This window comes from Dendropsophus ebraccatus, chromosome 8 (assembly GCF_027789765.1).
Source record: "Dendropsophus ebraccatus isolate aDenEbr1 chromosome 8, aDenEbr1.pat, whole genome shotgun sequence".
Classification (NCBI taxonomy): Eukaryota; Metazoa; Chordata; class Amphibia; order Anura; family Hylidae; genus Dendropsophus; species Dendropsophus ebraccatus.
Genome location: NC_091461.1, coordinates 30571549 through 30599016, shown reverse-complemented (window position 1 = coordinate 30599016; position 27468 = coordinate 30571549). Strand labels below are relative to the sequence as shown.

The following is a 27468-nucleotide window of genomic DNA, read 5'->3' as shown; positions in this document are numbered from 1 at the left end:
CTGCCTGTATGAGAGGCCGCTTCAGACATACAGAGTGCAGGGAGGATAGGCAGCCGCTATGCTGGATCTCAGTTACACAGTTCCAGCCCCGCCCCCTATGATGATGTAGTGTTCCCCCCCCCCCCCCCCCCCCCGAGACCATGACTACTTGATCTGAACGAACGCCCACATGACTACATTCCTGGAATTTGCATACGGCAGGGACAAGATCAAAGTATGATCTTGGGGTGTATAGGGCAGGGGCAGCTGCTATAGATACATGTGTGGAAAGTGTGTTAGAGGGTGTATAAGCACATATTATTGGCCTCATATTGATGTTTCATGTGATTGGTTCCCTTTAGGTGATTGCACAGATTGACTGACAAGAAATTAGCAGTGAGCTAGAATCGCTGGTCACATACACAGCTCTGTGCAAAGTCGCTATAGTTGTTAGGATAGGGACAGGGAGACACAAGGACAGGTGAGCCCTGAAGCTGGCAACCGCCCCGCTGCCCCTACCTGCTTGCCTCAGATGCCCTAGGTGGCAAACGGACAACTGGACGGCAGTCTCTGATCTACTAAAGTGCAACACTAAACGAAACAAGACAGACAAAACACAATAAGAGCAAGGTCAGGAATCCGGGTCAGTAACAGTCGAGCAGTGCAGTACAAAACGTGTCCAAAGGGGAGTCGATAAGTCAGAAGCCAGAAGTCAAGTTACCAGAAATACAAAGCAGGGAAAACACTTGATCCAGATACACTAGCGAACTAGGCACTTTCACAGGCAGGGGGTGGAAGACAGAGGAGGATACTTATGCAACCTGTAGTCCCAGTCCCCAGGCGTGATAGGGGCTGAGGCTCCAGGTCCTGCCCAGGTACTGGCGGCTGACTGGTGTGTCAACAATCAGTGAAACCTATTACAGCTTATGCTGATCAGCCAGGGGAGAGCACCCTGGCCACTGCTTCAACAAGGAGTAGCAGAGCAGAGTTAGTGAAAAACATGCACAGCAGTCCGGCTGCTATGGACGCCATTGTCGCGCCCCCAGCATCCGGCCTGAGCGTTTATTCCTAGTCCTAACAGAACCCCCCCCCCCCCCCCTCCCTGAGGAGGGGCCTCCGGACCCTCACGAGGACCTCCAGGCTTATCAGGGTAAGACAGATGAAATTTTCTGATTAAATCAGAAGCATGGAGATCTTGTGCAGTTACCCATGTACGCTCTTCCGGGCCGTAGCCCTTCCAGTGTATTAAATACTGTGTGGAATTGCGTACTTTTCTAGAATCTAGAATCCGTTCCACCTCAAACTTTAATTCCCCCTGTATTACCACTGGAGAAGGTGGAGGACGAGGACCCACAGGAGGTACATATTGTTTAAGGAGACTCTTATGGAACACAGGGTGCACGCGCAGAGATCGGGGTAACTGTAACTTGAAAGACACTGGGTTTATGACTTTGATGATGGGGAATGGACCAATAAAACGAGGAGCAAGTTTGAGGGAACACGGAGATGCAAATTTTTTGTTGACAACCAAACCTTATCACCAACGGAGTAGTCAGGGCCGGGACGGCGTTTACGGTTGGCGTATTTTATTTGTTTTTGCTGGGCATCTTAAAAAGTCACCAGACTCTCTGCCCAAACTGTGCACAGTTTTTGGGTCAACTCAGCTACAGATGAAAATTGTGTTTCATTATTGGGAATAGCAGAAAACTGGGGATGGTAACCATAATTACAGTAGAAGGGGGATTGTTGTGTTGACGTGTTTACGTGGTTATTGAGAGCGAATTCTGCCATCGGTAGGAACTTTGACCATTTATCTTGGTTTTCAGAAACATAACACCGTAAGTATTGTTCTAATGATTGATTTAAGCGCTCAGTCTGGCCGTTAGTCTCAGGGTGAAAAGCCGATGAGAAGGACAACGATATTCCTAGCATGTTGCAGAACGCTCTCCACAATTTTGCCACAAATTGGACACCCCTATCTGAGACAATATTCATTGGTATCCCATGCAACCGAAGAACATGCCGCACAAACAAACCGGCCATTGTTCATGCGCTAACTTTTTAAGTGCAACAAGATGACACATCTTAGTAAATCGGTCCACAATCGCCCAAATCACAGTCTTCCCTTGGAAAGGAGGAAGATCTGTGACAAAATCCATAGAAATATGGGACCATGGCCGACTGGGCAGAGGGAGAGGTTGAAGTAGACCCTCGGGTAAAGACCTAGGGGTCTTAGCCCGGGCACAGGTCTCACATGACTTCACATAATCTCGAACATCCCTCTGCCAAGAAGGCCACCAACAAGAGCGAGTAAGTAGGTAACCTGTTCCTGCTATACCTGGGTGACCTGCCAGTACCGAGGAGTGAACCTCCTTTAATACTGCCCATCTGAGGTTTACCGGCACAAACAATTTGTCAGAAGGTGAATCATTCGGCGCATCCCCCTGTGATTTCAAAATAGCATTTTTTAGATCCACAGATATACTAGCTATTACTGTACCAGGGGTCAGGATACCTTCTGATTCAACCTCAGGTGCTTCACAAAACCCAATGCTTCGGGATAAGGCATCTGCCTTTGCATTTTTAGACCCAGGACGGTAAGTCACAACAAAATGGAACCGGGTGAAGAACAGGGCCCAGCGTGCTTGTCTGGGATTTAACCTTTTGGGCTTATCCAAATACAGAAAAAATTTTGTGGTCTGTAAGGACCGTAATCTGGTGTCTGGCTCCCTCCAGGAAGTGTCTCCATTTAATGGCCAAAAGCTCCCGGTTACCGATGTCGTAATTCATTTCTGAGGAGGAGAACTTCCTGGAGAAGTATGCAACGGCTCTTAGGTTGGTATAAGGCTCTTTACCCTGGGACAATACGGCCCCAACACCTGTCTCGGATGCATCCACTTCTACCACAAATGGTAGCTCCGAGTTGGGGTGCACCAATACAGGGGCAGACGAAAAACTATGCTTCAACCGGACAAAGGCCTGTGCGGCCTCAGGAGACCAGGAGGTTGGATCCGCACCTTTTTTTGTTAACTCTGTTAGAGGTTTCGCAATGAGCGAGAAGTTACGAATGAACTTCCTATAGAAGTTCGCGAAACCCAAAAATCTTTGAATCTCCTTCAAGGTGGTGGGCCTTGCCCACTCTAACACCGCTGACACTTTTTTAGGGTCCATTTGTACCGATTCTGGAGTTAGAATGTACCCTAAGAATCCAACCTCCTTGACTCCAAATAGACACTTAGAGAGCTTGGCACAAAGAGAATTCTTCCTTAGTCTAGACAGCACCTCACGGACATGTTTTACATGTGATTCCCAATCAGGGGAATAGATGAGGATGTCGTCTAGGTAAATCACGACAAATTGGCCAAACAGGTCGCGGAACAGGTCATTAACGGACCTCTGGAAAACGGCGGGGGCATTACTCAGTCCGAAGGGCATCACAAGATACTCAAAATGCCCCTCGGGAGTGTTAAACACCGTTTTCCACTCATCACCTTCCCTGATCCGTATCAAATTGTAGGCACCCCGAAGGTCAATTTTGGATAACCAACGGGCGCCTACCACCTGGTTCAGGAGATCCAGGATCAGGGGAAGTGGGTGCTGATCCTTAATGGTGATCTTATTCAATTCTCTATAGTCTATACAAGGACGTAGGCCTCCATCTTTCTTCTCCACGAAGAAAAAACCAGCACCCATGGGAGACACGGAAGGCCGAATGTGACCCTTTCTCAGACTGTCCTGTATGTACTGACGCATCGACTCTCGTTCTGGGGGGTCAAGTTAAAAATACGGCCTTTAGGAAACTTGGCCCCAGACACGAGATCGATAGCGCAGTCATACGGACGGTGAGGAGGCAAAGCATCAGCAATGGCCTCATTAAACACATCAGAGAAATCATAAATGTATTCAGGTATATCAGAAGCACTACTGACAGTACACACTTTAGGGTTTACTTGAGACAGGTGGGAACCACAAGAATTACCCCACTTAACTAACTCGGTGGTTCTCCAATCAAATACAGGGTTGTGTAGACGTAACCAGGGTAACCCCAGGATGATGTCTGCGGCCAGCTTGTCCATGACCAAAAAGAAATAAACTCATAATGGAGACATCCCACCCTCATTGATACTTCTGGGGTCCGGAATCTAATTTTTCCACCACTTAGGGGGGCCGAGTCAGCACCTGCAACTGAAAAAGGAAAACAAAGGGGAACCAGTTCTAAACCCAGGGACAATGCCACAGAGGTACGCATAAAGTTCAGGGCGGCGCCTGAATCAACCATAGCTTGACAGGAGAAGACAATCACCTTAGAATACAAAGTAATAGGCAGGAACATAGGGGGATAGCCTGGGTGCCTGAGTGACCCTCCGGACTGTCACTCAGGCACTGGAGTTTTCCGACTGCTGTTTTGGTTTGGAAGGACAATTGCGGACGAAGTGACCAGGCTTCCCACAGTAGAGGCACAGAGACATCTCTAGGCGGTGCTTCCTGCGGGCTGCGGCTGAGGTAGATCCCAACATCATTGGCTCTTCACCTGGCAATTGAGGAGACAGGGATTCCGTAGCCCTAAGAGGGGTCAGGGAAGGTCTGGCTGACTGACTCTGACGTGTAGTCGTCACCCCCTGTTTCTCCCGCCGTCTCTCTCTTAGGCATCTGTCTATGGAGATGGCAAGAGTCATCAAGTCACTCAGTGAGTCAGGGGAGGGATGACTAACCATCGTATCCTTAATAGCATCTGACAGTCCCTGGCGGTAAAGAGTCTTTAGGGGAGCATCAGGCCATCCAGTAACTGCACTCCACTGCCTAAATTCAGAAGAATAGTCCTCTGCCGTGCGGCGGCCTTGCTGAATGGACAACAGATGAGACTCAGCTAGAGCGGCACGATTGGGGTCGTCATAAATTTGTCCTAAGGACCAAAAAAAACTTTGGACTGATCCCCATTCAGGGGCTTCAAGTTACAGAGCCCAATCCTGGGGTGCCCCCTGGAGGTGAGACACTATCATAGCAACTCTCTCAGCATCCCCTGAGAAAGGATTAAACCTAAAGTATAACTTACAAGCCTCCCTAAATGTCCTGAATTTGTCAGGGTTTCCGTCAAACCGATCTGGCATCAGCATTTTGGGCTGGGAAGTCTGCACTGGAACTGTCACATGGGCCTGAGTCGGGGTCGTCTGCGTCGCTGACAGGGTTAGAAAATAAACTCGGTGTGACAATTGCGCCACGGCACCAGCCATGCCTTCCATCCGGGTCACAATATCATCCAAGCGATCAGCTACTGACGGCTCAGCAGACATGGTGAACCGTCGAGATCGCTAACGTGGGTATGGGCCTGTGAAAATGTTAGGATAGGGACAGGGAGACACAAGGACAGGTGAGCCCTGAAGCTGGCAATCGCCCCGCTGCCCCTACCTGCTTGCCTCAGATGCCCTAGGTGGCAAACGGACAACTGGACGGCAGTCCCTGATCTACTAAAGTGCAACACTAAACGAAACAAGACAGACAAAACACAATGAAAGCAAGGTCAGGAATCCGGGTCAGTAACAGTCGAGCAGTGCAGTACAAAACGTGTCCAAGGGGTAGTCGATAAGTCAGAAGCCAGAAGTCAAGTTACCAGGAATACAAAGCAGGGAAAACACTTGATCCAGATACACTAGCGAACTAGGCACTTTCACAGGCAGGGGGTGGAAGACAGAGGAGGATACTTATGCAACCTGTAGTCCCAGCCCCCAGGCGTGATAGGGGCTGAGGCTCCAGGTCCTGCCCAGGTACTGACAGCTGACTGGTGTGTCAGCTGTCAATCAACAATCAGTGAAACCTATTACAGCTTATGCTGATCAGCCAGGGGAGAGCACCCTGGCAACTGCTTCAAAAAGGAGTAGCAGAGCAGAGTTAGTGAAAAACAAGCACAGCAGTCCGGCTGCTATGGACGCCGTCGTCGCGCCCTCAGCAACCGAGCTGAGCGTTTATTCCTAGTCCTAACAATAGTAATGTGAAAGGTTTGGTGCTGGTTATATTTGGTGTATGTAGGGTAGGCCCCTAAAATCAAATTCTCTGGTGGGCCCAAGGTACCCCAGTCCTACACTGCCTGCCCGCACTATAACACTGCTTCTATCAGTGACTAATGCATGACGTTGTCCTTCTACGCTGGATAAGGGACCAGTGGGCCTTGGTGCTGTTCACTGATAAAAGTTGATTCACAGTAAGTCAAATTGATGGCTGCCAGTGATGTTGGAGATGTCAACGAGATCAGCCACTGTTGTCACCAGATGATGTACAGTAGAGCAGAAGATAGTGATGTATAGCAGAAATCTTAATGCATTACATTCTATTGTACTGTGAGTCCTTATGGGGTTAAAAAGCTAAGAGCTGTCCTAACTGTTTATTTCTCTTTGTGAAATCTCTCCGTAACTTGTAGCTTTCCAGTCAGCGCTTAACAAATATTTGATGTGATCAATGTCCATGTTCTGCACAAAACAGCAGGACTATGTGTGGGTGTAAAGATAACCTAAAATACCAACACGCAGAAGTCACTGCCCTGTACACTGGCATGATGGGGCGCTGGGCCTTCTGTGTGGGGTTGTCCATACTGCAGATCTTGGGAACGTTTGAAGCAAAGCTGTAAGTACAATTGTTGTGTTTAATCATGAAATTTATTATATAGAATTTAAATTTATTTATTGTACTATATTATCATGTGGATAAAACAGGGTTTGCACTTTACATACCCCACTATAGATGTCCCCTTATATTATTCCCCTTATAGATGGCCACCTATGTTGTCCCCCCCATGTTGTCCCCTTATAGATGCCCCCCATGTTGTCCCCTTATGCATGCCTCCCCTATAAAAGGCCCCCTGTGTTGTCCCACTTATAGATGCCCCCCCTATGTCCCCCCCCCTTATAGGCCCCCTCTCCCCCTATGTTGTCCCCTTATAGGTCCCCTCTCCCCCATGTTGTCCCCTTATAGATTGCCCCCTCTCTCCCAATGTTGTCCCCTTATAGGCCCCCTGTCCCCCTATGTTGCCCTCCCTTATAGATGGCCCCTTCTCCCCCTATGTTGTCCCCTTATAGGCCCCCTCTCCCCTTATGTTGCTCCCTTTATAGATGGCCCCCTCTCCCCCTATGTTGCCCACCCTATAGATGCCCCCCTCCCCCCTTATAGATGGCCCCTCTCCCCCTATGTTGTCCCCCTTATAGATGGCCCCCTCTCCCCCATGCCCCCCCCCATATAGATAGCCCCCTCTCCCCTCCCCTTATAGATGGCCCCCTCTCCCCTATGTTGCCCCCTCCCCTATAGATGGCCTCCTCTCCCCCCTCTCCCCCCTTATAGATGGCCCCCTCTCCCCCTATGTTGTCCTCCCACTTATAGATGGCCCCCTCTCTTCCCCTCTTTATAGATGGCCCCCTCTCTCCCCCCTTTATAGATGGCCCCCTCTCTCCTCCCCCTTATAGATGCCCCCCTTTTATAGATGGCCCCCTCTCTTCACTCCTTTATAGATGTCCCCCACCTTTACAGATGCCCCCCTACTTTATAGATGGCCCCTTTCTATAGATGCCCCCACTCCTTTATAGATGGCCTCCTCTCCCTCCCTCCCCCTTTCTTTATAGATGGCCCCCTCTTATAGATGGCCCCCTCTTATAGATGCCCCCTCTTATAGATGCCCCCTCTCCTTTATAGATGGCCCCCTCTTATAGATGCCCCCCCTCCTTTATAGATGGCCCCCTCTTATAGATGCCTCCCCTCCTTTATAGATGGCCCCCTCTTATAGATACAAAGATGCCGTCTCTAACATGCTCTCCTGTACCAGAAGTTACAGGCGCACAGGGAGCTCTATGATGCGCACGCTGTCTGGGATAGAACGCGACACCCCCGGCAGCCGCGCATCATACGGGGGACAGGCGGAGCGCTTTGGTCCGGTCTCGTCTTCTTCCTGGCCCGGTGACTCCTCTTCCCTACGGCAGTCGCCGGGTCAGGAGGAGCACGTTAGAGACGCTCGCTCGCAGAGAGCTTCTGACATTTGCCCTGCATCTCACATACTGTGGACCCATCAATCAATAATGATGACTGATTTTCCTTAAAAGCCAGACAAATTGATGCCCTATCCACAGGATAAATCATTAATCGGTTCAGGGAAGAAACAGAGTGCTGCACCTCACACCTATGGCTGATACTAGTGCCCCTAGGCTAAATAAAAAACACATCAGAATTTTGTGTATGAATTGATCAAGCCATACTGCCCCATGTACCATCGTGCAGGTATCTGATACACATGGGTCCCTACACTAAGTCCACACCGTGCCAGTCAGTGGCCACCAACCCCGCAGGCGTGCACAGACAGGGAACGGGGGCCATGGGACGGCCCTGCGACCCCCATGCCACAGGACCAGACCCAAAAACACCACACCAGAACCCGGCCAGCACCGCCGGCGGAGAAGGTCGCCCCCAAGCAGCACAAGTCTGGATAAGGTATTACACTCACCATAGCTGCAGCAAACAGAACCGCATAAGTCATTAATCACTGATCAACATGGTACCAACACTCGACACCCTGCGGTTCATCTGTTCACCATCTACACTACACAGTGAACTGGGCCAGAAGCAGTCGTCTCCTTTTACTAAGTAGTAGTGGTAATGCATAACATAACTGCAGCTCAGCTCCTGTTCAAATGAATGGCAGCTGAGCAGCAGTAACCAGAATTGACCACTACTCTGCTTCTGGCCCCATTCACTGTGTAGTATGAATATCTGGTCAACGGAGGTGTTGGGTGTCGATACCCCACTGATCAGTGATTAATGACTTATCCTGGGGATAGGCCATCAGTCTTATTTGCTTAAAAAAAAAAAATTTAAATAAAATAATACCAAAAACATATTACAAATAAAATTTTCAGTATTTCTGTTTGCTCTGCTATTGAATTTAATGCCCTTAGTGATAAAAAAAATTCAGTGACCACACTTTTGAATACATTGTGTGCTCAGGCCTGGATTTTTGTTGATTATTTATTCAATTATCTGATATGACAGGGTACACTCAACAAAAACACTGATAGCTGGGAAAAAATTTCCCCCCAAGCCATAACGGGAAAAAACAAACAAAACAAAAACAGTCTGTATTTTATGGTGCAGTCCCTAAAAAAAATTATAGTTTCCCAATAGAGATTGTTTCACCAATGTGCATTGGGATGTCTGAGACTCAATTATATTAGAGCATGGTATATGTATAAACTGTAGGTGTTTGCATTTGTACAATTATAGACTATGTTCACTCATAGTATTTCCGTCAGTCTTTTGGTCAATCTCTTTCAAACCGAAATCAGAAATGGAACTGAAAGGGCAAAATTATACCGAAAAATTTGCACAGTTTCTGTATTTTAAACCCACTCCTGATTTTGGTTGAAAAAAGACTGACCAAAAGACTGACGGAAATACTATTTTTATTTATTTATTAAAAAGCTAAAAGGCCTTTTTTAGGAGTTCTGAGCTGGTGTAGGTTTCATTTTTTTTCTCACTGAGGGGCTCTGCTGCACACGGGATTTATGTAGAGGCACTGACTGCGCCTCTACATAAATCCTCAGAGCTCCAGCACTTTGGGGACAAAAGACGCATGTCCCCCTAAGTGTGAACATGGCCATAGAGTTACATACTAGGAGAAGTCATCATGGAATTATTGAGCAGACTGTGCACCTATATAAATGAAGGTTTGAAGTTTATATAGATTGAGCTAATCCAGTTTCCATCATTCCACTTTAATATTCTTCTTATAAAACGGACATAGATTAGAGCAGATGCTACGTGAGCGGAGTGGTGACAGCCTGTTTCATGCTCTAAGGCGCTTCTACAGAGGTCCGTAGAAGCGCCTTAGAGCGTGAAACAGGCTTTCACCACTCCGTTCACGTACCTTCTGCTCTAATCTATGTCCGCACTATGTCCATTTTATAAGAAGAATAAATAAAAGTTTTAGAAGACTTCGTGAGTGCAACTTTTTCTATTTTGTTGGATTTATCACTTTGTAGGTTAGCACCCCCTATGTGGTTAAAACTGGTAGCTATCCTTTAGTATAGGAATATATAGTAATATCCACGTGTAGTGCCGCCTATTTTTCTTTGTTTTTGTGGTTGATCCCACATTAATATTCTGACTTACTGACAGATGCTTAAAAACGTGGGTAATATGTAACTGCTATCTGATGATTTGGTGGTTGAGATGTGTTGTAATTGCATAAACAAAATATGAAAATGAGGGCAGAATGCCAGTATACAAATATTAGGGTCCACTAGATCTCCAACTGTTTTTGCTTTTATGGAGGCATGCATGTTTTTGTTGCTTTTTTCCATTGGGGTAATTATTCCCATATACACATTGTTCTATAATAACTATATGGTAGGGCACAGAGGCTATATGACCAAACAAAATCATTGGCAGAATAACCTGCTCGTTGTTTCAACCAATAATATTTCAATATTTCAGGATCTGTATAGAGATAAGTGAGATATAATAAGGGACATACAGCCGATCTAGTGCAAAAAAAAAAAAAAAAAAGGGGAGTAGTTGACTTCGGCAATCTATCGGGTTTCTTCTCTCCTTTCTGGAGGACATTTGAAAAATGGAAAGTATGTGCAACTGCTCCACTACTACACGTTTTTACATTTAGTCTAGACAGAGAGCAATGCGCAGATTCTTCTTCTGTTATGTAAGAAAGCACACATAGACATCTTATCTTCCGTGTCATCTTTCCAGACACTTTGCCGCCATCTTCCCATCAGAGCTACGTGCCCAACATTCTGAGAACCTCTGTTTACAACTGGAGGGAGCTGAAGGAGCGATCAATGTCACAGTATCTCTAAACCTGGATAACAAGGACACCGAACTCATAGATAAAAACTTCCAGCAAGAATCAATATTCACCTGCCTCAACTTCCAGGTAACAGTGGTCCCTGATAAGGGCAACAAGAAATCTGCTTCTCTGGGGCAATTCTATACATTCAGCCCTGAAAGCTTTATCTCATTTAGTATATGTCCACCTCAGGAGTCTGTAGGTATAGATTGCCACTGCCTTTAACTCTCAACACCAAGAAAGACACACCTCATTTCATGGATAACTTTGAAAAATTGGTTTATTTTTACATATTAAATCTGAATATTGTGGGGCACTACTCACAATTTGTAGCCGTCACTGCTGTCTTGCCTTCTCCGGTCCTCATAGTTAGTCTTGGTCTGTATGGCTGCAGTGCTGAGGTGTCTTTATACCCACTTGATTATTGCAGGAAATCTATGGCCATTCATTACATTGATCCGTACTAATACTAGTAGAGTCTGCCTGAGGCCTGCTATTTTAACTGATCAGCACCCTGTGAATGCATTGTGGAGGTGCTGGTGAACACCTGTCGGACAAACTACTAAATGCAGCATCAGGTGGTCAAATGACTGGCATTGGCATAATCACTGATGTCAGTCATTTAAGGTGTCTAATACAGATTCCAGGCACCACTTACCGTATATAGTGTCGGCTCAGCTACAACCAAGTAATTGCTGTTTTTTTTTCTCTTTAATGTTTTAGGTTCCCATTTCAGACCAAAATGAGGCAGTCGGCAGACTTACTCTCTTCATTAGAAGTTCAGGGAAATCTGTAACGGAAACTAGTAAAGTTCTTGTAAAGAAGGAACTATCAAAAATTTTAGTCCAAACAGACAAACCTGTCTACAAACCAGGACAAACCGGTAATAAAAAAAAAAAAGTTATGTTCACAAATGTTTTAGTTGTACTTGTAATCATGCAAGAGTGAGTTAGGCCAGGTTCACATTATGTACGAACAGCGGCTGCTGTCTGAGATGTTTACCTGTCCAATACTGTAGTATCAGCCAGGTGAACATCACTTCATGTTAATTAGAATACAGTCATTTTCGGGTGTGCCCACACTCCAATTAACCATAGCACACAATGTAAAATACGTCTGGGAGCCGCACTTTACACTGTGTGCACAGACTATTTTGTGCAGTCGCTATTCACTGGTTAGCAGCCGCACAACATAGACATGTGACGTTACGGCTTTTGCACTTTTGACTTCTCTGTTTTGTATTGCGCTGCCCTCTTGTTACTGACTTGGACCCCTGATATATTGTGTTGTGTCTGTCTTGTCTTTGTTCCATGTTCACTCATACAGGATTAGGAACCGTCGATCAGTTGTCTTCTGCCGTTAGGGCTGTTGAGGCAAATAGGCAGGGACAATGGGGCGAGTACCAGTGTCTGGGCTTGGCTACACCTGGCCTTTGTCATCCTGGTCCCACATTCTAACACATATACTGTATATTAAAGCTCACTCTCTTGTTTATCTTGTAATTGTTGAGAACATTTATAATGTTAAAGTGAGTGTGTTTCTTTTGTCACAGTGAAATTTAGAATTCTGTCCCTTAATGAAGATTTCAAACCAGAAAATACTCAGGTACGTCTAAGATAAAACTAAAAGCAGGAGCAAAGGAAAAATAAATTTGACCTCTGTATACCAACTTTATATGGAAAAGTCAAGAAAGAGATCATGGTGTCTGCCATTGCATGCTAATATGGAGGTATTCCCCCAGCATCATAATTTATATTTGTGATAGACTGTAACAGCAAAAGCAGTACCATGTATCAGCACTTAAGATGGCTAAAGAATCATGTTTCCTTTAAAGCGTAACTGACATGTTTTTTTTTTATTGCAGAAATCAGTAGTATAAGCAATTTTAAGAAACTCTGTAATAGGTTTCATCAGCCAAAAAAGCCTCCTTCTGTACTCAAGAAGCAATCTCCCAGCCTCCCCCCCTGCTTTCTTATCTGTGCATTATCAGGCAAACACGTCTTCATTACAGAGAAGCCAGTGAAGACGGGTTCTGCTCTCTCCATTGTAAGCCTATGAAGGGGGGAGGGGCCGAGGGAGATGAGGTAGCAGGAAGAGGTGACATGAAGGTCAGCTGTTTGTAGACTCTCTGGGCACCTAAAACGCTAAATTCAGGTGTCAGAAAGGTCAGTGCTTATCTATGAACTTATGGAGAGAAGATTGCAGGATGTTGTGCTTTGCAGAAATCCTCCGTGCTCAGTCACTCCTAACAGCCCCTCCCCTCTCCATAGCCACATAATGGAGACAGAAATCCTGCTTCATTTGATGTGAGGGGGGAGGCTGGGAGATTGCTTTTTCAGTACAGAAGGAAACTCTTTTAGTACATAAAACCTATTACAGAGTTTCTTAAAATCGCTTGTATTGTTGATATTTAATGTTTTCAGAAAAATGGCCCTGAAATGACAGTTACGTTTTAAGTAACTGGGAAAATTCTAACATTTTTTTTTGTTCTTTTTCCTTAGATTCCAGTGGTGGAATTGCAGGTCAGAAAATATATAATAAAAGTATATGGTATATGATGATGATTATTTTTATTTAAATCCTATGATTTATATTGTTATATTGATAATAGAAACTTTATATCTGCAATTGTATCTACAATTTTTGATTTTTGTAGTCTTTAAAAAATTAAAATTATCAACTGATAATGTATACTTTGAATGTGTTTGTTTTAGGACCCAGGGAAAAACAGGATCGGACAATGGTTAAATGTAACTCTCAATCAGGGTCTTGCTGAGCTCTCCTTTGCTCTTTCCTCTGAGCCCACACTGGGGGAATATTCCATTACCCTGAAAGACATATCCCATACCTTTACTGTGGAGGAATATGGTGAGGAAACTTCTTACTACTACTACTACTACTACTACTAATAATAATAATAATAATAATGATGATGATGATGATGATGATGATGATGATAATAACAAGTTTTGCTCAGTCATTTCTAACTTGTATCTATGATGTTTTTCAGTGCTTCCAAAGTTTGAGGTTGACATCCAGGTCCCTAAGTATGTTTTATTTTATAGTGACCAGTTTGCACTTAAAGTTTGTGCCAAGTAAGTCTAAAAAACTTAACAGTACTACATTGACTTTGTGTGACTCAAAAAAAAAAAAAAAATCTTTACTTAGCCTAGACATTCAAATAAAAAAAATGTAAATGAGCTTTTATTTATTTATTCTTTAATCTGGCACTTTTAGTTTGTGCCATTCTATATATGGGCCATTCCATCCAAACTGAGACTTTCCACCATTTTAAAAAATTATTAATTTTATAACTTTACCCTCACTGATTAAAAGTTAAATCTACATATTTTGAAGAAAAAAAAAATATAACCTGTTTTTGGGGTGTCTAAAGAGCATGACTCCAGTAATAATGGATCATATGTTTTTTTTGGCTTATTTCCAGCTGACTGTTGTAGTTATTTAACAATAGTTTATTGTTCTGCGATTTAGAAGGGAAGTAGACTGAACATTGTTATAACATCTACATATTTTATCTAACTGGAAAGTTTATTACTTTCTGTATTATTACACTTCTACTAAACAACCCCAGCTTGTAACACCAGTAACAAAAAAAAAGATACAAAAGTTTATGCTGTGTTCTAACAAAACTGTTTTGTACAAAACCCTTTGGTGAAAGTAAGGCTAAGGACATGCCAGCTAACAACATTAAATTGTTTAAGTTTTTTGACATTTCTTTCATCCTTAATTCAGTGTTACGGGTGTTACACGTTTACTGTTACCGGTGTTACCATTCACACGCGTAACACCCGTAACATAAACATGCATATGTTTGAAGCCATTCTAGCCTAGTTATTGGCTAAATGTTTTCATTTAACACAATCAACATTGTTTTCACCATTTATAATTTTTAAAGCAAAATGTGAGGGCTTTGCGCAACAACATTTTCTTTCAAACCTAGCAAAATAAAACAAAAAAAATCCTAAGGCTTTGCTTGTGTGGTTTGCAATTAAGCTCCTTTTAAAGTGTAATACACAGTAAATAAACTTTATATTGACCATAAAATAGTTAGAAATGAAAGTCATAAAAATACAACACGATTCTTGTCTCCAGTTCAGGTGGGGTTTGCAATTAAGCTCCATTCACTTTAATAAAAGTGAGTAGCAAATCCCCACCCAAACTGGAAAAAATAGTGGTGCTGTCTCTGGAAGAAAGTGGCCATGTTTTCGTAGCGCTGGACAACTCCTTTAAAAGTGTAATAAACAGTAAATAAACTTTATATTGACCATAAAATAGTTAAAAATGAAAGTCATAAAAATATACTATAAAAAAAAGAAAACTAAAATACATAAAAGATTAAAATGGTTGCTTAATGACGTAATACAGCCACAAACATCATATAATGGTATTTTTAGGAGCCGTGAGAGCAGTTTATTCACATTTCAAGGAGCTGTTAAGCATATGTAATAGTAAGTGGATAAACTGTATTACATATATTGTATTAAACAATTCATAGAGAATAACCCAACATAAAGCAACCTAAGAGAACTGGGTATTAGAAAGAGTGAGATATTCAGACCATGGGGCCCAGTGAGACTTAAAGGGGTTATCCAGTGCTCCAAAAACATGGCCACTTTCTTTCAGAGACATCACGACTCTTGTCTCCAGTTCAGGTGCGGTTTGCAGTTAAGCTGCATTCACTTCAATGGAACTGAGCAGCACAACCCCGCACCAAGCTGGAGACAAGAGAGAGGCTGTCTCTGGAAGAAAGTGGCCATGTTTTTGTAGCGCTGGATAACCCCTTTAACTAAGGGATAATGTTTAGTTTTCCGTGCATAAAAAAGTTCTATTTGATAAGACTGACTGACTAATCTAAGAGTCTGGGAGTGGAGGGAAGTTTCCATGTTTTTGCTATAGTAACCTAGCTGGCAATATTATGTGACTGACCACTATTCTTGCTGGCGGGGGAATACCTGTGGGATTGAAAAAACACACAGCTAAAGCCGGGTCGGGGTCTGAACTTTTTTTTGGCTAAGGCTGATCTAATGTCATAGATTTCTAACCAAAAGGAGTATATAACTGGAGAGGACCACCACATGTGACAGTAAGTATATTTTAGGCCACAACCTCTCCAACATTGCCCAGGGTAAGACGGGTCTATTTTGGAGATGTGAGATTGAGTGAGATACTGAGATCTTAGAACATCTTCCAATGTTTAATCCCTTTGGACAAATGTTTAGTCCATCCACATGCCTCTCCCCATTCAGTGAAGGTACAAGAGGGATGTCATTTTAATTCCCATTTATTACAGTAAGAAGATTTATCCTCGTTATTAAGCATCAAGTGCCCCACAGAATTTAGAGGGTATTTTAAAATTTTCACACGAAGCAGCTCCGCAGCTCAGGGGATTTATGTATGGAGCCTCTAAAAATACCCTTTGATAATATTTATACCCCAATCTGTTCCATCTGCGCCAAGAAAAGGAATTTTTGCCTTTTGATACATGTCCCCCATAGTACACGCTCCAGCCGGGATTGCATTTCAGTTTTGACATTTGACATTCATTTAATAGCGGCTGCACAGAACTGTCAGTTCACACAATGGAAAGTGCAGCTGTGGCCGCACTTTTCATTGTGTGCTATGGTGAATTAGGCACATTTGTGTGCGCCCGCATATCAATTCAATATAAATGAAGTTCATTCAACCGCTACTGCAGTACTGGCCGGGATGATCTTTACTGGCACCAGCCGTTCTGTGACGCAGCCGGGTCACAGAACAGCCGGTGTCATACTGTGTGTGAACCCAGCCTTAGGCAGTATCCCGTTTTATATAAAACGGCACTCACATTTGTGAAAACAAACTGCAAAACTATTCTTGCCCAATTTGTTTTGTTAATCTGTCAAGCAATAGATTTTGCGCCATAATTCTTATGTTTGCATTTTTATTTACCTTTTTATTTATTACCTTGTGTTTCTTTTTTTCTGATAGATTCATAAACTGCCCAACAAAGACATATTAATCTGATGTAAAAAAAATATAATGAAATCATGGGAGACCCTAAAGGGGTTGTGCCATTAGAAAATGACATTGTTTAAATAATGTTCTTGTTAAAAAAAAAAAAAAATTTGACAGTTTTTCTAATTTTCCATTTTTCTAACTATATTATAAAATAATTTTGAGATCTTGCAGTTTTCATTCTCCCCACTGGGGCTAAAACTATGATGAGACTTCCTGTTCTGTCTCTGGTGATAAGAGGAGGCTGCTGTAAAGTGATCTGTACAGCATTGCAGCAACAGGTGACACCAGTAGATAGATAGAATCAGAATAAGACAATAGCAAATCCCTGGGGAATGATCTCTCTAAAGGTCACAGAGTACGCTCAACATGTTTCATATTCATCTCAAGGGGCAGACTCTGTCTCATGTCATCAATGTTCATAAGTCTTGCTGTAAAGCATGTCACTAAATGTTGCAAAAACAGCTCAGGCAAGATGGCAGTGCAGCGCTTCACTTGCTCGGCTTATACACTGGCTGCCTTTGATCTCCATGTCGCTCCACTCCGGGTGCCTGGAAAAGCTGAATCCAGTTCTGGGATACTTCTCCCAGTTTCCCAGTATTGGATCCAGCTTCCAGGCACCTGGCTTGGAGTGGCAGTGAGTTTTAAAGGAAGCCGACATATAAGCTGAGTGCTGAGCAAACAAAGCAATTTGCTTTATTTGTAATGTAAATTCATTTGTAATTTTCAATGAAGCCTACATTTTCAGTGAAGCCTCTTTCATAATTCTAATCAACATTAATGGAAGTTGCTTATAAGGTGTCGCCCTGTGAGCTACACTATTTAGAAAACCCATGGATTACATAAACAGCCTAGCTCCCAATGTAAGGCCATTTGCACTCCCCCTATAAATGTCAATGGAAGTTATGAAAATGGAGTAAGACCCCCGACCTGGCTGTTTTTAGGTTCCGACCATATCTGATTTTTCTAATCTTTTAGGTACACATACGGGAAGCCAGTCCAGGGGGAAGTTACAGCTTCCATTTGTAGGGGATCTACATACAATTGGGATTGGAACTCAAGAGCTCAGAAATACCCTATTTGTGCTAATTTCACTGAAAAGGTGAGATCTTGGTTTATCATTGTGATAAAGTAAAAGTAAAAAAAAAAAAGTCAAACTAGTTGGTTACCCCAATTTCAACAAAACACAGCAAACATGCCCCAAATTATTCTATATAACCACATCATATAATATCTAAATATTACCATCCAACTCTAACTGAACAAATCCCAGTATACAAGGCCAATTTTTCCAATGATACCTCATATTCAAGGGGCAATTCATGTTAAACCAACTTGACCCTATATAACCACTAAAAAGGGACTAGACAATATACTAAACAATGTAATGATACAAAATATTACTGCCACACGATGATCACAGAGTGTTACTAAACCAAATACCAAATTGTTACTAAATTTGCTACAGTCTAAATAGATGTGTTGCACCTCGTATACGATTAGGTAGATAAATGCCCCCAATAAATAGTTAGCCCCCAGTAGGCACTGTAGATATGTTTTCCTGTAAGAAAATAGCCCCCAAGTAGGCAGAACAACTAGGCCCCCAATAAATTTCTAGCTCCCCAGTAAGTAGGTAAAAAGCCCTATCACAGTAGGTAGACAGTCCCTCAATTAGGCAGATAGTCCCCCAGTGGGTAGACATCCCCCACCCTTTCCAATACATGTTTTTATCTTGGGTGACATGACACTGGGAAGCTTGCCTGCCCCATTCCTGCAGCTGAATACTCCCTTTCATACAGTGCCAGGTCCTTCAGGCTTTACCAGCTGTGTGATTGCATCCTACACAACAACCCCCTGCCCGCTAAACCATTACAGTAATTGAGCTGGTGGGGGTTGTTGCACTAGATAGAGCCACAATGTTGAATTAAGTCATTCTGTAGTCCATAGAAATTGGTAGACTATGTAAATATGAGGGTAGGCAGGCAGTCAAGGTGCGGGATGTTGCTAGAGTAAACGAGGTACCTAGTGTGAAAACACACCCTGTAATTGGAAAGTCACCAGTGGCAGTAACAGTGTACAAGAACTGGCTTTTAATCATAGCCTACAGTACATAGGCTATGGTTGGAATTTCACTGCCCATGTGATGCCCTGAATAAAATTTAAAAAAGAACCCTAAGACAAACAACTGTATGCCACGGACTTTGTCATTTAAAGGAGAAGTCCATCGCCTAACTTTTTTTTGGGGAGGAGATGGCTGAATATAACTACATGTACCTACCTCTACGACTCCAGCGCTGGGGTCACTGTCCGCCCCTCCAGTTCCTGGTCCCTGGCCACTTCCTGGTCTGAGTGGGGACCTGGGTCATGACATGTCAGCCCTGCTCAGCCAGTCAGCGGCCCCAGTGTTGTAGCCAGTGAGGTAGGTGCATGTAGTGTGCCTTTGAACTCTAGAGTAATAACGCTCACTATATTCACTGTATTATGGTTACAAGCAAATAACTAAGTAAAGCTATGTTCACACACCGTCAAAAATAGGTAAAAGGCAATTTAACTGACTGCAATGGCAATGCATTGAAGTCACTGGGAAGACGGACGTCCAATGCACACAATGTATTGAATAACGGACAGTTTTTCCACGGACGTGAAAATAATGAACATGATCATTATTTTCGGACGTCGTTTGCAAACAGCGGACATTTTTTATAAGTTGTTCCCACACAGTTTTTCTTTTTCACCGTTCTTTCTCCATTTTTTACGATTAAATTCAATGGACTTTCAATTAAACCACATCCAAAGTCCAATTAGACCGCCTAAACTAGAATAATGTACAAACACCAGTCATTGCACTAAGAGGAGGCCAGGCTGCTAAATGTAGTCTGCTATTTTAGACTCAAAATGACGGATGTCATTTTAAACAGAGAGATGAAAAAATGTTGTGGGAACATAGCCTAAGGCTGGGCTCACGATACGTTTTTGCAATCCATTTTTGCAACGGAAAAATGGATGCATTTGTGTGAATCCATTTTGATCTGTTTTTCCATTGACTTCCATTATAAAAAGGGATTAAAACACATGTTTTTTTTTTTTTTACGTACACAAAAAGCAGTCAATTGAGTTTTTGTGTATGTTTAAAAAAAGAATGCATTTTGGTCCCTTTTTTTAAATGGAAGTCATTGGTAAAACAGATCACAATGGATGCACGCAAATGTATCCCTTTTTCAATAAATTTTTTTAATTTGTTTTCCTTATCCGTTTTTTCAAAAAATGGATGAAAAAAACGAATTGCAAAAACCTAGTGTGAACCCATCCTAACTTTATGTCTGCATTGCAGGTACACTGTGGTATATTTCGGAATACATTTTGAGGCTATGTTCACACTACGTATAATTCCGGCCGTAGTGCGAGCCACGAATATACGCCCGTAGTTTTGAGGTTGATGCGTTCGCTTGAAAGTATGCGATATACGGCCACACAATGCACACTACGTATGAGCCTACGGCCGGATCGTATACAGCACCGTGAAAAATAAACAAGACCATCGTTTGAGGCCGGAACTGTTCCAACTCACGGCCGTGGATTTCCATGCGGTCCCTTACGGAGAACTTATTTCAGCCAAATTGAACTTGATTTTTCGATCCAAAAGGTTCTGTGAGTTTTATTGGGCTGGGCGAAGATTTCCAAGTAAATGACCTGTTTCAGATCGCTTCGAAACAAGCTAGGGAAGCATAACTGTACTACGGGAGTACATTCGCGGTTCGCCCGCATGTTCACAATCCGGCCGCATATTTTTCCCACGGCCGTAGTTTCAGCCGCACGTGTCCGGCCGCGTACAAACTACGGCCGGACATATACGTAGTGTGAACATAGCCTAAAGATGTTGTCATACACAGTAAATATGTGATAGAGCTAGAAGCGCAATGCGATTAGTTCAAAATAGGCTCTTGTACACCCTTGGTTGCCTGGTATTCTGGTAATTTCGGCATTATGGTACACTGTACTGTATATACATTTAAGGGCTCTTCAATTTGAGTTTTGAGTTGTTTCTTTTACACAGCTGGACAGATCTGGATGCCACACCATTGAGGTCAAGTCTGAGTTGCTAAATCTATATAACACTAGCATGAGTAAAGAACTAAAAGGTTCAGCTTCTGTAACAGAGGAAGGGACCGGTAAGTAGGATCCATTTCATAATGTAGATTTCTGATGTGGATTTCTGTATTTTTTTTTAATCTACATAAAAAATGAACCAGTCCCTTGATAAAAATCATTGCTGCTATTTTTCTAAGACCTCTAACGTCCTAAAAAGTAAAAGGATGATTATACCAACATAAAGTAGACGTATTGTATTGTAGGGAATTATTTACTCATTTATGTGGCATGACTAGCTTTCTTTCAACCAGAGAATTTCAGATTTTCTAAAATTCATTTTTAGGGGAAATTAACAACTGATCTAAAACAATAAAACCGGTGGAATTCCATGGTGGAACCCCTGTCACGGAATCCTGCCTGCCTCAGTGTGTCAATGGGATGCCTTGCGTGCCTCCTCTCTACGCTCAAAGAATTGACTTGATTGTAACATGATGTGGCCAATAATTATGTTTATGAACAATTTAATAATATATGAGTTTGGCATAATAGATTTTTTTTCAATATTCTGTTGTTATGTAGGGGTGGAGATGTCATCAACCATTCAAACTATAGTAACAACTGTCATCAATAAATTGTCTTTTGTTAATGCTGACAATAACTACAAGCCTGGTATCCCATACAGAGGAGCGGTGAGTCTTTTTGTCCTTATACATTACATTATGTTTTGAAGGTCAAACTCAAGTTTTACGCATTCTAATTTCTTATTCCAGATTAAAGTAGAGGATGCCGGCGGAGCTCCTAAATTCAACATTAAAGTTTATCTGAACTATAACGATGAAAGCCAAGTCTTAGTGACCAATAAAAATGGTCAAGCATCTTTTACTCTGAACACAACTAACTGGACAAACGATGTATACTTGACGGTATGATTATGCATGATCATCTGCAGTAGGTCTAGAGAAAGACTGGTATATGATCCTATATAATACATAAGGATAATGAGGATACAAGATTTTCAGGAAAGAGCCTCTCTGAACAACTGAATTATAAGTTCCAGGGAGGACTGTAGGATACACTGTTTGCTAAAGACTAGGAAACACTCTTTGAGACCACACCTTCTGATGGCTTCTAATATATATATATATATATATATATATAATATATTACTTATTTTTTTTTTTTTTTTTTCCCCTTATCCTAAAAACTTTCCATTAGCTCCACTATCAGCCTGGAATCAAGAGTGTTTTATTTTTATAAATAATAATAGTGATGAGCGAATACTGTTCGATCGAATAGGATCGAATATTCACGGGATATTCGTACGAATAGCGAATATTCGAATATCTCACTATTCGCTCATCACTAAATAATAACAATTGTCTTTTCCAGCTCTTATTGGAACAAATAGCCATAATTACACTAAATTGCATAAACTGATTTATAATACCTGTGAGTTTTGCTTCATCACTGAGGGGATATTGGTGCACTGGGGGTGCTGGGCTCGCCTCCCCAGGGCCCTATTTGCATATTCAGAACCTGGAGCAGAATGCGAAAACTGGGCATTGATTTGAAAAAAATATTAAGGGCAGCAGTACATTTGTTTTAAGTGTTTCTAGAGACTCTCTAGAATCTCAAGAGTCAAAAAGGGTGATGGCTTGGCACTTGTGCTGCACTTTGACACTCTTCAATACTACTTCCTCCTCCCTCTTTTTGCTGGGCCTCCTGCTCCATGCTGGCAAGAGCTGCGCACACTGACTTGCCAGCATGTGCATGTGCTGCAGATCTCTCGGGCCACATGCTTCTAACATTGCCGAATAACATTGCCGATCGTCAAGAGTACACAGCCCAAGAGATCAGCGCACGGCGATCATGCCAGCATAGAACAGGGGACTGGCCAGCAGTAAATATGCACCAAAAAGAGGGAGGAGTTAGGGAGGTGTGCCAAAGTGCGGCACGAACGCCAAGCCACTACTCCTCTTTGACTCTTGATTACAGTGGGAGACCCAAGACTATATAGAATCTACTGCACGGACGCATTTACTACAGGTACCATGCTAACGAAGGGCCAGCCACCTACACTACACTGTCAGTACCTCTGGTCTCATGTGGGTGCTGACTGATTCTCTTTAAGAAAGACATTTAAGAGATGTCATTGTTACAGATGTAGAGTCCATATTTGACATATAAATTGCTGAGTTATGAAATGGGATTATGCTTCTTACCAGTAGGGTGTGACCTGAAATGTGCGTTGAGGTGTCTCTTTGGCATGGAACCCACACGGTATCTAGCACCTTATTATATCTGCTCATCTCCTATTGCGATTTATTTTCTATGTGACTTTCTTTACGTCTTTTTATCTAATTGTATGTTTGACGCACCCTTTTTATTCCATCTTGTTTACTTTTGCACTTGCACTTTATGGCATTATGGGACCTGTTGTGCCACACATGCATTTCCTATATCTGTATTCCATTTAATACTTAAAGGGGTTATCCAACGCTACAAAAACATGGCCACTTTCCCTCTACTGTTGTCTCCAGTTTTGGCGGGGTTTTGAAACTCAGTTCCATTGAAGTAAATGGAGCTTAATTGCAAACCGCACCTGAAATGGAGACAACAGTAGGGGGGAAAGTGTCCATGTTTTTGTAGCGCTGGATAACCCCTTTAAGGAGTTAAGGACAGTTTATGTACATGCATCTTGCCATTAAATTTTTTATACTCTGCACAAGGCACATTGTACAATGTTTTCATTGGCTAAGATGTGTGTCTGACAGCTTTACATAACCCTGCAGTCTCCTCTCCTTGCTGCTACTGTTTGTTGTGCTTCCATACATACTAATCATATCTTATGATACAACTTTTTTTCAATAAAATCATGCAAAAAGTTTTTTTACCACAATAAATTGGAGACTCATGTGTTTCTTTATATGTGGGCTTCTTACCAGTAGAGTAGTTTGAAATATGTCTTTTTTTTGAAGGTGCATACGGACAAAGAACCAGAAGTCGGTGGTACACATCAGCCTTATTATGGTGAAGCCTCTCAAAAAGTTGTCCCCTACAACTTTAGGACCAAGAGCTTCTTGAAAGTCAATTCTCTGGAAAAGGTTCTCCCATGTGAGGGATATCAAGAGGTTCATGTGGAATATATCATAAGTCACACCGAGGTGAAAGAGGCCAAAAAGTTATCCCTGCATTACCTGGTGAGATGTCATAACTGTATGGTCCCAAATAACCCTTTAATTAGGACACCAATGTAACCTTTCTAATGGTCAAATGTCTTACAAATATAGGATTAGAAATAAGTGCTTAGGCTCAAATTTTATTTGCTGAATGGTAAATAGTCAATGACATTGGACAACTTTTATTACTCAAGGAGAAGCATGGGGGGTTATTCTATAAAAGAAGCCAATGCAGGGTTATGGGGTCCATGTAGATGAGGTAGAAATAATCTACTTAGAAAACTGTGAGGCCAATGTCCGTTATGTGTACAATTTTAAAAGTCTTCAGACCCTTTTCACTTTCAGGTGTACCCCCATTAATCTGCTGTTAATAGCCCATAATGGGAATGAGAAAAGTGAATTTTCCACATTTTTACAAATATATTAAAATAAAAAAAAAACACCAGATTTAGCTCTGACTCCTCCCATTTCTCTTGATCATTTTTGGGATGTTTCTTTACCTTAATTGGAGACACCTGTGGTAAACTCAGCTGAATGGACAAGATTGAGAACTACACAGCCCTGTCTATATAAAGGGGTCACAGCTGATAATGTAGACAGAGCAAAAACGAGGAGGAAAGAACTGCCCGTAGAGCTCAGAGACAGGATTAGAGAGATTTGAATTATTTGATCTATTATTGATTACTCCTCAGGGTAACAGCATCTTCAGTATCTTCTTGTTTTATAAAGATGAGTGTTTGGCTGTTTCTGTAACACCAATAGTCTATAAGGAAAGAGATGTACAGTACATAGGCACACGCCAACTCTTATTCGTTCTTCCTTTTTGTGGTCCCTACATTGTACTGCAGAAAGCTCTATGAGGAAAGCAGAGCGCTGAGTGCTTCTGTCCACTTGCTTTAGTAATCTGTTGGGTCTCATCACTTGGACCCCTTACAAATCAAATGTTGTGTCACCATAGTCTGTTAAAAGTTTGTGAAAAAAAAATGCTGGGTATCCTTTAAAAACATGCAGTGCTTCAATGTGGATACAAATAATCGATACAGTAGCTACACCAAGTTACAGATGTGAAAGTAGGCTTTAATGTTATATTCTCCTCTTCATCAATAGCCTCCCCCTCTTTATTACTTGAATATTTATCACCATCATTGTATTATTATTTTACAGTTGGTTTCCAGAGTTTCCATTATAAGCTCAGGGACTGTAGAAATTAAAATGGAAGACACAAATGAAGGTAAGACATGGAGTAAAAAACAACAACAACAACATATGTTGCTTTTAACCCCTTAAGGACCCGACTAATTTTCGTTTTTGCGTTTTCGTTTTTTCCTCCTTGTGCTTAAAAGGCACTAGCACATTTTTACACCTACAGACCAACATGAGCCCTTATTTTTTGCATCACTAATTGTACTTTGCAATGACAGGCTGAATTGTTCCATAAAATATGCTGTGAAACTTTTTCTTAGAGGGGGCTTCATTTTTACGCTGTGTGTCCTATAGAAAAACTTACTTGTTGTATATGTTCCTCAAGTCGTTACAATTACATAGATGTGTAACATGTATAACTTTTATATTATCTGATGGCCTGTAAAAAATTCAAACCATTGATAACAAATATATGTTCCTTAAAATCGCTCTATTCCCAGGCGGTACCTTGATTGCTCATTTGCGACTTTTTGATCGCTATTTATAAAAAAAATTCTGGATTTGATGCGACCAAAAATGCGCAATTTTGCACTTTGGGATTTATTTTTGTGCTTACGCCATTTACCGTACAAGATCAGGAATGTGATAAATTTAATAGTTCGGGCGATTACGCACGCGGTGAGACAAAACATGTTTATTTATTTATTTATTGATTGATTTTTATTTGTAAAATAAAACACTTTTTTCTGTTTTTACATACAGTAATTAGAAGCCCCCTGGGGGACTTCTATATACACAGCACTGATCTCCCATTGAGATCAATGCTGTGTATATAATAGAGTAATGATCCATCAGATCATGGCTCTATTATAATGGTCTGCAACAGACCATCTAAATAGATTGCCGAGCCGGGATCAGAGTCGGAGCGACACTGAGCCCCGGCCGGCTCAGTACAAGTGATCTCTCGATCACGGAGGGGAGATCCCCCACTATAAACCAGGGAGAGGGGCCACATACACTCTTCAAATGCAGCTGTCATCTTTGACAGCTGCATTTGAATAGTTAATTTGCCGGCCACGGCGATCGGCCCGCGTCGGCTAATACCCGCGGTCCCTGGCTGCACATAGCAACTGGGGACCGCGGACTGCTGTTTACCCTTAACGGCCACATGACGGGTATACCCGTCATGAGTCGTTAAGAGATTAAAGTGGGCAAACTGGGATAGTAAAAAAACAGTATTTACTATGCCCTGACTGATGCCTTTCTGTCGGTGCCTGGGTCCTAGTTAATGCATTCATTTTTAATGCATTCATTTATGTTCACACAACGTATTTTTTCGTATTTCTACGGCCATTGTTGTTGATTGCAACAGCGGCCATAGTTAATATGAAAAAATACGTTGCCTATTTGTCTATGGGATCCCGGCCAGAGCATATACACATAGGGGGACATGTATGAAAAGGCGTAAATGCCTTTTTTAGGCGCAGATGGGGCAGATTGGCGTAAAAATATTCGCGAATGGTATTTTTGCGAATATTTTTTTTGCATCTGCCCAATCTGCGCCACCTTCGCCAGTGGGGCGGAGAGGTAGCATCACAGGGGGGTGCATTTGTCATTTTTCCGGATGAAAAATGATACTGAAACCTACGCCAGTTCTGAGCTAGTGTAGGTTTCTAAATTTTTGCATGGACAGGCTCCATGCGATTGGGATTTATGTAGAGGCAATGTGCCGGACTTCATAAATGTCCCCCATAATATACTCTCCGGCCGCGATCCCTCGCGGTGCCACAAAGAACTGACATGTTGATTTTCTATGGCCGTTAGTCAGTGAATAGCGGCCACAGAAACCCATGTCAGTGCAAACTATGAAGCAAGCAGCTCCGGCCGCTTGCTTCATAGTGTGCAGTGGGAAGTTCCGATGCTGGCGCCTGCAGATGCGCCCGCATCAAAACTCTACGGCCATAAAGATCATCACCGGTACTGCAGGATGATCTTTTAGAGACTGGCCGTTCCGTGACACGGCTGGGTCACGGAACGGCCGGTCTCTTACGCCATGTGTACATGGCCTTACTCTGTTTTTGAGGTCCCCTGCATGCTTTCCCGCCACTGTGGTCCAATAGTGCTTAGCCCCTACCAGGCAATGCTTCCTGCTTTTATCTCAACAAACAAAAAATTCAGCCAATTGTTGCTCATAGCAGTGACCCGCCTCAATCACTGATTGGTCAATCAGGC

General features: G+C 42.5%; 1 protein-coding gene across 2 annotated transcripts in view; it reads left to right on the top strand.

Moving 5' to 3' along the window:
• The first annotated feature begins 6445 nt into the window (after positions 1-6445).
• Positions 6446-27468, top strand: part of LOC138799205 (alpha-2-macroglobulin-like) — a 60187-nt gene continuing 39164 nt past the window's right edge. For both annotated transcript variants that reach the window (XM_069980089.1, XM_069980088.1), the window contains exons 1-13: positions 6446-6594; positions 10714-10897; positions 11534-11693; positions 12363-12415; positions 13312-13332; positions 13525-13678; positions 13821-13905; positions 17804-17927; positions 20880-20994; positions 21494-21603; positions 21685-21837; positions 23893-24114; positions 25258-25324. In XM_069980089.1, coding sequence (XP_069836190.1) covers positions 6461-6594; positions 10714-10897; positions 11534-11693; positions 12363-12415; positions 13312-13332; positions 13525-13678; positions 13821-13905; positions 17804-17927; positions 20880-20994; positions 21494-21603; positions 21685-21837; positions 23893-24114; positions 25258-25324 — 1582 coding nt within the window. In that variant the 5' untranslated portion in view covers positions 6446-6460. The remainder of the gene's footprint in view (positions 6595-10713; positions 10898-11533; positions 11694-12362; positions 12416-13311; positions 13333-13524; positions 13679-13820; positions 13906-17803; positions 17928-20879; positions 20995-21493; positions 21604-21684; positions 21838-23892; positions 24115-25257; positions 25325-27468) is intronic.